Source organism: Lytechinus variegatus, chromosome 7 (genome assembly GCF_018143015.1).
Source record: "Lytechinus variegatus isolate NC3 chromosome 7, Lvar_3.0, whole genome shotgun sequence".
NCBI classification, from domain to species: domain Eukaryota; kingdom Metazoa; phylum Echinodermata; class Echinoidea; order Temnopleuroida; family Toxopneustidae; genus Lytechinus; species Lytechinus variegatus.
The window spans coordinates 37,212,756-37,226,287 of NC_054746.1; the positions used below are offsets into that span (position 1 = coordinate 37,212,756).

The 13,532-nt window shown below is 34.5% G+C and overlaps 2 protein-coding genes across 3 annotated transcripts in view; one reads left to right on the forward strand and one right to left on the reverse strand.

Moving 5' to 3' along the window:
* The first annotated feature begins 2,305 nt into the window (after positions 1-2,305).
* LOC121419183 (organic solute transporter subunit alpha-like) lies at positions 2,306-9,634 on the forward strand. Its single transcript, XM_041613534.1, has 7 exons — positions 2,306-2,641; positions 3,300-3,463; positions 4,582-4,655; positions 5,890-6,048; positions 6,781-6,892; positions 7,323-7,575; positions 8,033-9,634. Exons 1-7 carry the CDS (start codon positions 2,593-2,595, stop codon positions 8,245-8,247), a joined length of 1,026 nt encoding a protein of 341 aa, XP_041469468.1. The 5' UTR covers positions 2,306-2,592; the 3' UTR covers positions 8,248-9,634.
* Positions 9,635-9,721: 87 nt separating this feature from the next.
* LOC121419182 (bifunctional glutamate/proline--tRNA ligase-like) overlaps positions 9,722-13,532 on the reverse strand; it is a 31,765-nt gene continuing 27,954 nt past the window's right edge. For both annotated transcript variants that reach the window (XM_041613533.1, XM_041613532.1), the window contains 3 exons: positions 13,314-13,392; positions 11,920-11,984; positions 9,722-11,458 (listed from right to left, as the gene is read on the reverse strand). In XM_041613533.1, the coding sequence (XP_041469467.1) occupies positions 11,302-11,458; positions 11,920-11,984; positions 13,314-13,392 (301 nt within the window). In that variant the 3' untranslated portion in view covers positions 9,722-11,301. The remainder of the gene's footprint in view (positions 11,459-11,919; positions 11,985-13,313; positions 13,393-13,532) is intronic.

Sequence of the window (13,532 nt, forward strand, 5' to 3'; positions counted from 1 at the left end):
TCAAACCAGCCTACGCCCTTGTATTTTCACACTCTGTTGACTTCAATATATTAGCAAAACAAACAAATAAATAATAGAAAGTAGTCAAACTGGCATAGGCGCCAGTTTAGTTTTTCATGCCTGGGATAGATTTTTTAAAACCCTGCATAACTTATACTGCTCTTATTCGCAGAAATTAGGGGTGTTCCGTTCTGTAAATGAAGATCGGAATCCATAATTCTTCATTATACGAGAGGCAAACATTCAAGGTAAAAAAAAATTGAGTACTGTAGCGCACGCCATCAAATACAGCTTTACATTACAAACTGATTCAGGTTTTAAAGTTTGAATCCCCATATAATTATCTTCGGGATAGTGATGTTTACACGTCATTTAAAACTAAAATGACGATGGTGACGATTGCAGTAATGGCAGGGGCGACGTCAGGGGATTTTGATATGGGGGGGGGAGGCAAGACGGCTTAAATGTGAAGTCATACTTTTCTTAATTGAATTACAGGGATAGAGATACTCCTTTATCTTCCTCCCCCACCCTCCTCTCCCATTTGTTTCCTCTACTTGACAAATCATAGGGGCGATCACCCTGCCCCTTGTAGCGCCAGCCCCGAATGATGATATATATAAAAATATATAGATAGTGTTAAAAAGTGTAAGTGTAGGACCGGGTTTAACCCCACCCCTTGGGCTCCCAAGTTTAAAAAAAAAGTAATGATCTATATACATTTTGGAGCCAATCCCAAATTGAAATTCTCGTTACCAATTGACCTTCATTTGCTCATTGGTATTGAACCCTCTCCCCCTTGTTTTTTGCTCGTCAAATGTCTCGGTACCAAAATAACCATCATTCTGTAGTGAAGCTTTTTTGCTTGCTTGCTTGTCAAATTTCTCGGTCAAACCCCTCCTTGGAAAAAAGGCTAGACGAACCGAATCCCTGCATGTGCATTACAGCATTTACCAGTAAACCAATTTCTGAACGTGAAAGTCGCAAACATAAACTTACAATATGTCAGATTCTTTTCGCATTATGAGCCAAAAGGTTATGTTTTCATTACAAATCGTTTATGCCATACAATATAAATAACCATTGATTTCCAAAATGACAATGATTGATTAATATATGCGAATGTAATTTATGAAAATACCAGCTCTGTCGATAACCTTCAAAATGTTTAGTCAAAGATTGGGTATAATGAATTTCTAAGTACAATAACCTTTGAATTATGATCAATGATAGTTTTAATAATTTACAGTGAACGCAGACATTTCGATCGTGCGCACAGCAAAACAATTATATGTAATGAAGTGAGCCAATGGATGTGGGTTTTCGTTGTGCATCATTATTTTTTCGGAAGCTTAATTTTCTGGGACGTTTTTAAGTGCAATAGGGAATCGTTCAAAGTCCATTAACATGGCCAATTAAGTCTATAGTTTTTGATTAACTAGTTTATTTATTAATCTATTGAGCTTTAGCTTTGTGGCGGTGATAAAGACACAGGACAAGTTCCAACTATTACATCACTGTATACCCATTAACACGACGTCCTCGACGATGTTGTTATCCTGGTGTTTATTCTGGTAGGAACAACCAAATTGAGAAGGGGTGTAGTAAGATGGGGGAAACTACATAGGGACTGATGAAATATGAATTCAACTGTAATTTTCATGTTTTATGAAAAACAGTGGCGTACCTAGGATTTTCCAAGGGGGGTGTGAATTCGTCCGCCAAAAATTTGACAAGCAAAAAAAAAGGTCTTCAACCACAAAAAAAGGATTTCGTACCTGAAAAAAATTGACAAGCAAAAAAAAAGGTCTTCAAGTTTCAAGTTCAAAGGAGCGGGCCATTTGTGGCTAGTCAGGGATCAGCTGTGACTCGTCAGGGGAGGGGGGGGGCAGGGATACGTCTCTTTCATGGGTTGTGACTCGTCAGGGGGGAGGAGCAGTCTGCCCCCCCCCCCTTGGGTACGCTAATGATTTAAACGTTTGCGCTTATAGTCCATGACATCGCCACCGCCGATTGGAATGATCTTGTAAAAAAGGTCCTGTTTTATCAAAAAGTTTTTATTGTAATTTTGCGATCGTCGTGAATTCCCAAGAAATCTTGATTCTGATTGGCTCCTGAGCCCTGTTACCATAGTGATTGCCATAATGGGAAAGTTACAGCAGTTGAACTCTTTATGAAATGGGTCCCTTAACTATATACATAAAGGACTTCCTCTCCGTTGACATAACGATGGTCCCACTTCTGATCTGAATCTGTTAAATAAATATATAGAAGTTCTTTTACAAACACAGTCTTTTCAGTCTTGTCGAGTCCTATAGAGTCAAAACATGCATACCTACAACAAGCAAATGCCAAAGTGCATTTTCGAACTTCACTAGTAAAGTGGTCTTCGAATATAGGCTCTTCACAACATTGTTTCTTCCATAAAATTTAAAAATTCAACTCATCATCATGTTAAGGGATTATTGATCTCCGATTTGCATTAACGTTTGCACGCATATAACCGGAGTCTTGAACTATCAGTGACATTTATATTGGATTTCTAGGATTAATTCATATGTTTTATTGACCGAGTGAGATTCATGACACATCATGGCCGACAACTGCTCCTATACACCGCTTGCGAAAGAAATGCTGGATAGTATGATTATCTTTTTATTAATTTTTACCACTTTCATACCAGGATTTATGGTTATTATTTTTCTGATAGCGTAAAAGGGGAAAAAATTTCTTGGCGAATTGCCGATCTGTCATCGGATCTTCTCTTCAGATCGGCAATCATATATCTTAGAATGATATTTGGTTTGAATGCATGGTGATTTTAATGGTCATTACCTCGCGGGATCATTTTCAAGTTCAATAAAATTGTAATTTCAAACAACCTCATTTCATAGCCGAATCATATTAGTTTGATGCTGTGAAACAATACCAGTCTAATATTCAGAATATTAAGGTTATCATAGTAAAACATCGTGATCTGTACAAATTTTGTTATCCAATCTTGCCTTTTATGCCATCAATTTACGAAGAAATATTTTTTGTGATGCAGGCCTACTCAATTCATATCATATTTAAATTCGTAGGGAAATTGAACAATTTTATGGATTTTCATTGATATTTCATCGAAATTGAGATTATTCTGAAAAACAGTAACTTTACTATATAGGCATCGAGAAACCGTTTGTTATTATTCTTTGTTCAATGATTTATATCACAATTATTTTCATTATCATTAGATTATTGTCATTATAGTTCTAAATTTGGTTTTCAATTTTTTTTTCTCTTATTTTAATTTCAAGATCTCCTGGAGGAGAATCCTAAGATGCTGCCAATCTTGATAACATGTACTTTAATCACCGCGATAGAAGCTATATTATTCTTTGAAGCTTGGATGTGGGTGCTACAACATATCCCCTACAGTGATCGACGAACATCTATTGTATGGATCATTGGTATATATCCGGTATGTATATCTAATGGTGCAGTGGCGTCGTGAGCCCCAAAATTGAGGGGGCAGAACATATGGCGTCTGTAACAAAATTTCCTAAAAATTCCGATCGAGCGAATATTTTGACTTTCTCAAAATACAAATGTAATTTTATGAAAGATTTTGACATAACATATTAAGAAAATGATTCATATTCCGGTTTTCCTTTTCCTCTCTTTCCTTTTCTCTTTTTTTTCTTGGTCGTAAAACCTATGAAGGGGCCATGGCCCCCTAAGCCCGCATGTGTATGCTAATACAGTAGTATAATAAGACCACCCCAAAAAGGGAAATAGATTATCTGAAAAATAATAAAATACAAATACTTTACCAAAATCAACGAACATTTGGTTTTGACAGATCTAGTGCATGTGAAGTATTATATCGTAAATTCATTTTACCACTACCCCTCCTTCTAAATAACGAAAGCCTTGATAAGTGATATCTGATATACCGGTAATAAAGTTTCGATCTGTACATATAATTTTCTCAAATGAAATAAAGTGGTATAAACTCATCAAAAGCTTTATGTAATGGACAGATTCTCCTCTTCGTAATTGTTCATCTCATTAACCAATGCAAGTCTGGCAGTCCGCCAGAGTGTATGAGCTGAGTGTAAATTTTTAATGTAAATTTGCCTACTACATATTTTGACATTGAATAATTGACCTGACACTTCTGGATGTGAAGAGAAATACAAACGGTACAGTTTATCTGTCTGATTGTCATTGTGATATTTATATGACAAATGTATAATGAATAAGAGAAACTTTTGTTTGTAAAATATTGTAATTATTTCATTCCTTCTCCTCTTCTTCTTCATCTTCTTCTTTTTATTCTTCTTCCTCCTTTTCTCCTTTCTATTCTTCTTCCTCTCTCTCCTCCTCCTTCTTTTCCTTCTCCTCCTCCTTCTTCTTCTTCTTCTTCTGCTTATGATGTAAGCAATAATTTTTGCTTACATCATAAGCAGAAGAAGAAGAGGAAGAAAAAAAGAAGAAAACAAGAATTCGTAGTGTGCACTTCATGCTTACAATTCAGAGAAATTTATGAAATCATTGGTAATCAAAATAATTTTGTAATGTTTGATCATATTCTAGGTATTTTGTGCAACATGTCTACTTGGTCTCTACATTCCAAGGGCTGCTGGATTGTGTACTCTCACTGGAACAGCGTGAGTTTTTTTTCTTTTTTTTTGTTCACCTATATCATCTAATCTTAAAAAATATATACATAATGAATAATCATTTATTACTGACTTGCACTACCTACTTAATGTTGTTAAGCTTAGAATAGACTTTAAGTAATATTATTTTATTTATTTTTCATTTTATTTTATTTTATTTATTTATTATTATTATTATTTTTTTTTTTTGGGGGGGGAGGGGGCGGCACTGACCATCGACTTTCTGTTCATTGTGAAAACAATCTGTCACTATCATGTATAGGGGCAGCAACCGCCCCTAGGATTTTTTTAAGTAGCGAAAATAAAGGAGAAATAAGAAGCAAAAAGGGAGAAAGGGGGAAAATATATATAAAAAAGGAGGTGTCTGTCCTGTGCAACTCTATAATATCCCTATAATTCAATTAGAAAAAATATGACGCCATAATTATCGGTCGTCTTGCCCCTATCAAGTATCAATATATCCGTCACCGATTTTACTGTCAGGTAGTGAGGAGATAATACCCCCCTCGATATTAAGATTTGATCAATATAATACATGTATCTAGAAAAGAATCAATAATACTCAAGATAGAGTTCCATGCTATAATACAATACAACCTGTATAATATATAAATGAGTATTTGATTGACCTACACGCAATATATTTTGTATGTAAAATATGAACGAGAGCCAGGCATATTCCCCAATGATTTGTAAAAATTATTATCACTGATCGTCAGAACTCAGAAGTTCAGTAACTATAATACAAACACTAAGATAAGCAAATAGTTATAAGACAAACACCTCATATAAAGGGCAGATTCCATGTATATCTGTGAATTAAAAGAAATATATTAATGTTTGATAAAATAAACAATCTTTAGATAAAGGGAGAAGTGCTGATAGTAATTTGTTTGATTTCCCAGCATACTTGACCAAAGATTAGGTCTAATGAGCAATTTAATATCTCGATTCCAATGGCGGAGATACTTTATCAGTATATGGTTTCTCTGAGCAAGAAAACGGAATTCCTGTCACAAATTTGAAACAAACTACATCAGTATATGTAATTATGATGAATCAATTTCTTTTTCGGGGGATGGGGGAGGGGCTATTTAAAAATATAAAAAAAAAATTAAGTGGTTGAAGGAATATGAAATAAGTGACGTACGGATCAACGCTGCAATAAATCAAAGTTTGACTTGAGGATAATTCACGCTAGTTCCATGTCTATTTCCCCTAGATTTTTCGCTGTTTGTCTATACGAGTTCATCACATTGATCGTTGACTATTTCGGAGGTCTTGATGCAATGATCACAAGGATGGATGGGACTAAGTTCTCTATCGCCAGACCACCACTCATGTGTTTGTTTCAATGCTTACCAAAAGTCAAAATGACTAGGTTAGTATTTATTCTTAAGATGTCTATATACAAAATAGGAAATTAATGTCAACCCATTCGGTCATAATATTCATTTAAAATGTGTGCAAAATTACCAGAACTCTGGAACATACAGTTTTTTTTTATTAATCATGTGCAGATTTGTACGATTGATGATGTTATAATAAATGAATTCCTCGTAGGAATAAGCTTTACGTTACGAGCCCTGAATAAGTTTTTATATTGAAAACGTCACTGTGTCACTTAGCTTTTGTATGCTCTGTTTGGAAATCATACCAAAACATTGATCTTGTTTGGTTTTAAACTTCCATTTTAATTTGAGTACCACTTATAACCGTTCAAAAAACATTCCCATTCATCACATATTAACATATCTTGAGGATAACTCTTTGCCTGAAATCATGATCATCTTATAACTAAACAATAAAAAGTAATAATGATCAATTTAAGAACAAAAAAAATCACTAAAAAGAACAAATAGATCCAAGTCGACTTATCCAACTTGCTGAAATAATTTTCATTAAAATACACAAAGAATTTAAAAGAAATATGTATCCATTTATTGTTATCATAATTATTGGTATACTGAGCTTTTCCTAAACTGACCGAAGCGCTTAAAACAAGAAACAAACTATACTATAACGCCGCCACAGAAAATATACATATATGTATTTTTTCTGTGGCGGCATCTTAAATCTTTATCGACGTGGTATGTTTGCTTTTATTATAAAGGAGAAACTATCGCATACTAGAGGCATGTGTTTTACAGACTGCTATCATTAGACCCGTTATGCTGTTCATCACAGAAGTACTTAACATAGATGGCTCGATCGATGAAAACCCGGTAAATATTAGTTTATTGAATTAGTAGGGTTGATATCCTCTTATTGTATGACCATCTAGCTCCATGGGATGACTTTTACTTCGTGGTCAAATTGCTTGCTTTTTGTCCCATTCTAGTAATGCAGAGAGGAAAATATTTGACTTAAACAAATTATCATCTAGAGGCTGACATGAGAGTCGAACCCTGTAGCACAAAGGTAAACAAGAGTTATTTGGGAAGAAGGGTGGAGAGAAATGGAGATTCTTTTTCGACATATTGTTATCCATGAAATATAAGTCAAGAAGCATTTCTAGATAAACAACCAATGGAAATATGTAGGCCTATATAATGCCTATCAATGTTAAGTAATAATAACAACAACAACAATAATAATATGTAGCATTCATTCATGAGGCACCGATTTAAGGATTTTATTCTTTTTATCTCCTAGAGCATTGCCTCGACCATCATGCTCACATTAAACTGCATCACTCTCGTGTCCGCCATCTTTGCTGTCTCAGCTCTAATCGTGCTCTTCTCAGCGAGTAAAAACTTTCTGAAACCATACAGAATACGGATAAAGTTTCTCTGTGTGCAAACAGCTCTCATACTCAGCAACGTCCAGTCCGTTCTCCTTGTCATCCTTACTCGATTCGACGTCGTTCAGTGCAACAAACCATTCAATACACCCGACAGGGGATATCGTAAGTCAACATTCACCAAATGTATCATTGTTCATGGAGAATTTAATGATAGCAAGTTTCACAGTTTTGTAAGAGACCAATAGACCAAAAGACTAGTTGACCAACAAGAAAAGTGATCTCTAGGTCTCTGACGAAAAAAAACGAAGGGAGGGAAAAGAAGTTGAAGAAAAGGAGAAAAAATGTAATGAAGAAAAAAAATGAATGAAAAAGACAAAATGTATCTAAGGAAAATGAAAAGGAGAATTAACAGAAGAAAACAAATAGAATGAATATACCGGTGAATATATAATAGAAAAAAGAATGAAAATGAGGTAATGATGAAAGGGGTGAGGGTTGGGAGATTGGCTTGAATCAATCGTAACTCTGGGGACCATGATTTAATGGATTATTTTTGTTATCATTTCTCTTTTTGCAGCATTCCTTATTAAACGTTATTTTGATGTTTCCTTTTCAACAGAATGGCATTGCTTCCTTTTGACATTAGAATCTGGTATCATGTTTATTCCTACTCTCATCATCTTCCGTACAACCAATGGGAATGTGACAAGAATGAGAGTCCGTCCAAGTACATTCTCAGGAATGATGCCAAGTGACGGCAAACCAAATGAACAAGAACCTTTAATTCATCCTAAAGATCGTTCAAAATCGTTCGGTGCTGTCAAAGAATTATGACGACAAAAGAATAAAGAGAAAATCAGACGGATGGGGAAGAAGGGAATCTATTTCTATGGAGATATATGATGACAGACGTATGACATTTGTTTGGAACAGAATCATTAATATATGCACATGTATTTAGCAATAGCGTTTCTTACATAAACAATATGGATTTGTTGAAATCTACATCAAACATTCTGCCAGAAGTACATTATGAAGTAACCTTGTTTGGAGAATTTTCAGTAAAAAAGTATTCTTAATTTCTACAAAAATTGTACATATTTTTTAATTCGTTATTCTTTCATGTACATAAAAACCAGAATTAAAGTTTTATAGTATAGTACCTTTGAATATGTTACTGTAGACTGACATGTATTGTGACAATTTGTTCTGAAATATTGGATTAATTATTGTAACTAACATTTATATGTACAGAGAATGTTTATTGATCTCATACATAAATGTGATATCATAAGGTTGTTTAATTGGTTATTTTATCTACTACCTTGACTTATTCTTTATTACATTAAAGTGAGATATAAATAGTTCATCAATAGTAACTTCGCATGCACTCAACCTAACATAATAAACAATCGGAAAAAATCAAACATTTGATCATCAATCAATCAATCAATCAATCACTCAATGAATGAATAAATGAATCAATCAATCATTCACTCAATACTTTACAAAGTCAATTAGCCAATCATTAAATCTATCAATCCGCCATAATATGATTGATACAATCAGAACATCACTCACACAATCTTGATTTAAGAAAAGAATTAAATTAAACAATATGACTAGAAGTGTATAGACATAAGGATACAAAATTGGATTTATTTTCAGCTAAAATATCAACAACTTTTCATTGTTAAGTTTTGATAGATCTACATTTAATTCATTGACAATGTTCCTTTTGTAAATGCAATATACGTGATTGTGTATGTTTCAAAATGAAAACAAATATGAACTTTTTACATGAAATATATCAATATCATGTTTAACTCTTGTATCCCATGTGATGCTATTGATTTTGAAATCTCAAAACTTGTTCCTTGCAAATGCAACAATTGTATTCTCATAAATAGTTTGTTACCCAAAACTAGGAATCTCCAAAGGCAATATTTTGAATACAATCATGTTACATGTTACTTTTTCAAAGAGCGGGAATTACAAACCACATCATATGACAGTAAATGTATATGACTCATTCAAACAAAGGGACATGGTTAGAACCATTTTTACCATGATATAACTGCAGGATGAATAACCAGAAATGTGATAAAATCTTTGTAAATCAAATTTCAGAGAAAATCATTTGTTTGTGTGGCACTGAAGTAGTTATAGTGAACGAAAATTTAGTTCACATCATTATCATCTAGTAACCCTAACCCTAAAAAAATCGCAAAATCGTTAAGCACATGATTTTGATTCATACATACAACACTTGGGTAGTTATTCTGTTACAATTGTTTTCAATCAACTAGATATCATCTTTAATCTCGCCAAAATCAGTCAAACATTTGTCAGTCCATATCACAGCTTACTATCAGGGGGCTGTGACATCAAGCTCAGTGATTGATCACAAAGTTGATTTGAACACTTTAATGTACATAATAACCAGTGAAAGTAGTGGTATAACTTCTATAATAAAGCACCATTGCTTTGTGCACAGGACCAAGACAATGAAGTAAACTGAGTAAAAGCAATGATATGTGATTACAGTCATTTCTTTTTCACTAACTGCCTGAATATTTATCCTTTTGTGAGATATGAGCTTTGTGACCCCACTGCTTCATGTTACTTCAGTATAGTAATATAATAAACTTTTATGTATAGTATTGATGAAGCAAAAGACTAATTTTCATTGAAATCTATATGCTTGTATAATAGTTCAGAGCTGTGCAGAGATTGGACAGGTATTGATGTTTGTACCATATAATATACTGTTGTCGGTATATCATGACCAACCAGTTTAGCTCATCTAATTATTAGGTTTTATTTAAGGAACAAATAATTTCTTTCCTAGAAAATATGAACAGAAATAAAAACATCTTTAGAAAGGGAACTTGTGAAAAGGAAAAGGTCTCACTGTGAGTATTCAAGATGACTTTTGGTAAAGCCTTGAGAATCATATATGAATAACTTTTTTTTCAATGAAATATATCTAATATGATATCTGATATCATAAGTCTGATATCATCCAAATATGTGTTATACCTGAAATAAATTGTTCAATATATATTTTCTCTCTGTTGAAATGGTATCATATATCTCTTTTTCAAAGAAATAACATTTTGTCTGTCAGGTAATGGAGCAGAAAGAGAGAGAGAGAGAGGGGGGGGGGGGGGGAGAGATGTGTCTGGTTCAATCATATGAAGATGGAACATTCATTACAGAAAACATTGCTGTGTGAGGCACTTTGCTAAAATAAAAACTAAATCAATTCAAGTACATGGTTAACCAATTAATGCCTTAGTTCATCACCCGTTGGTAATTTCAGTTATATGACAACACATCAATAGAGGAAGGGGTGGAAGGAGGGGGACTAAGTAGAATAAGCATTAATCATATGAATACATTGGAAATGGATATTAATACCTAACAATTTTACAAATATCATTGAAAAGCTATCACTCTTCTATTTTGTGTAGGAGTTGATTAGAACTAAGCATTTGTGTGGAGAATGAGTATTGCACTCCTTATGACATTTAACATATAGAAATATCATAGGATGGTTCTCATATGGTAATGGTTTGCCTTCTAAAATATGTTGACAACATAAAGTCTTGGTTACTACATTTTATGGGGGAGGGGTCTAGAGAGTGTACCACTATACAAGGATCATCTTAGTAACTATATCTCTGCAGTTTTGCAGTCTGGATAAGGATGGAATCAGGTTGGGGTGGGGAAGGGGGATTCAGGCAAGGTGTAATCCTACACAGGGATCATCTTAGTAGCTACATCCAAAGAGAGTATACGTCTTGGCATCATTCTTACAATCTGGGTGTGGTGGGGATGGGGCAGGGTGATCCAGGCAAGGTGTGATCCTATGTAGGGATCATCTTAGTAGCTGCGTCCAAAGAGAGTATACTTCTTGGCATCATTTGTGCAGTCTGGGAGTATACAATGTGTACCTGGAGCAATATCTTTCGGTTGTTTGAAAGGAATGCACAATCCCTTCGCACCCATAGAGGGAGCCCCAACTACAACATCTCGGTCTCTGTCAATGGTCAAAAAAAGAAAACGAATATGTTTTAGAACCAGACTTTGGGTTAGCATTATAAGTCAGAGCTATGGGGGGATGACTGCCCTTTATGATTTTTCAGTTACTGAAAAAAATAAGAAAGGTTATTAAGGGGGGGGGGAGTTGTGCATATCTAATGTAGTATATCAATTGGGAAAGTAAAATGTTGTCCTATATCAAAATACCTTGTTGCTGTTCATGTTAGAAGATACCGGCACATCTCAGATACATATCATAATAGTTCCTTATAAAATGGAACTAGTATCTCAAAACATTCATATTTTGAACTTTAAAATGATCAACATGTTACTTCAGATTTAATTGCATTGCATTAGCATATACATCAATCATGATTAAATCTAGACTTCATTCCGGAGAATAAATATTGCTATTCCCACATAGTGTTGATAGAAAGTAATAGAGAGAATAGATCTTACCTTGCACTCTCTTTTTTGACCTTATCCTCACAAGATATCTCCCCACAGTATGGAACAAGAAGGAGCTGCAAAGAAAGAAAATCATCACAAAACAGTGGGATGAATTCTCTATTCATCACTCTGTTGGCAGGAATATCTGGTTTTGCAAGAATTGAAGCTGAGCAGACCTCATTATGCATTCCTCTAAATCTCAATAAACAGGTGTTACAAGTTAACAGTTACAACACAATTTAATTTGACAGGGTGTAAAAGTGCACTTGTCAGCCAACAATCTCAAAAGGGCCCATCATCCATCCTAATGCTAATGGTTCAATAGGTTAACCTTAATAACAGAGCTGCCAAGTTGTATTTTGCATTTTCAGTATTCTTATCCCCCAAAATCAGTATTTTGACCAAAAAATCTGTATTTTTACCGTGTGAGATAAATATGCATGCATAATGGCAAAGTTCGATCACTTCTTACATTTGCGCCCCACACGAGACCAAAAGCTTCAGTCTCTGTGTTTTGGTTGTTCTGCTGAACTGCGTTGGCTCACTCACTAATACACAGACTAAAGAGCTTAGAGGCCCGTACGTACAGACAACGTATTAGCGGTAACGTTAGATCTAACATTCGACGGAAACCTGATTTTTCGATCGTTTTTTTGTACATAAAATGTCACATTATGAAAGAGAAATTGCTTCCGTATTTACAGGAAAATGTATGAAATTCAGAAACATCGTACCTAAGACCGCAGTTACCGCTAATTCCTTTCAAATGATGATCGAAAATCGTCATCTTCAATCCTTTCGTTGGTCAACGTAAGTTGCCATCTTGGATGACGTCATCATCCTTACAGACGTATTTACCAGTCGCTATATATCGCGATTTGAGCCGCTGCTTTGCGCATGTAATCTACGTGCGTGCGCTCGTAACTTGTCACCCGCATTGATTCGCTATGATATCGAGAATTCTAATCGGAAAGCCTTGATGAAAGCACAACTCATTGAACGTAGAGGGCAGCAACACACGGCTGCCATTTTTTCATCTCCGCCCGAAAGCTCCCGGATGCTTAGTGGGGCGAACAATACCTTTTCTTCTCTAATTTGTTTTTCCATATTTTATCATGAAAAAGCGTACTGCCATATTTTAAATTGATTTCCGTATGAAATACGGAAAAATGGTACTACTTGGCAGCTCTGTAATAAGATTCAGGGGGGGGGGAGCTAATCTCATTTAAAATAACATTTTTATCAACTGGAAATGCCATTGAAATGCAAAATATGAATTTGAAATGAATGGCACATACAGATATACAAATATTAACTTTTGAGTTTTCGAAACTGGTTCATCCATACATTGTCACATGTCTCATATTTTTAATAGTTACTAAATCCATGTTAGATGTAGTTACCTTCTTTTCATCTAGTTTGTTACAGAAATCGTTCCAGGAGCTTGTCACTACAATGTGATCATCAAGGTCCTTCTTGGCACTACACAAATAAAAAGGAGTGGAAGAAAATCATTTTTAACAATCAATTATTTATTTGATAAATTAAAAGATTTCATGAAATTATGAATATAGGGGACAGAGAAAAAGAAAGGGAGAGAGATAAAGAGGGAGATTAGAGGA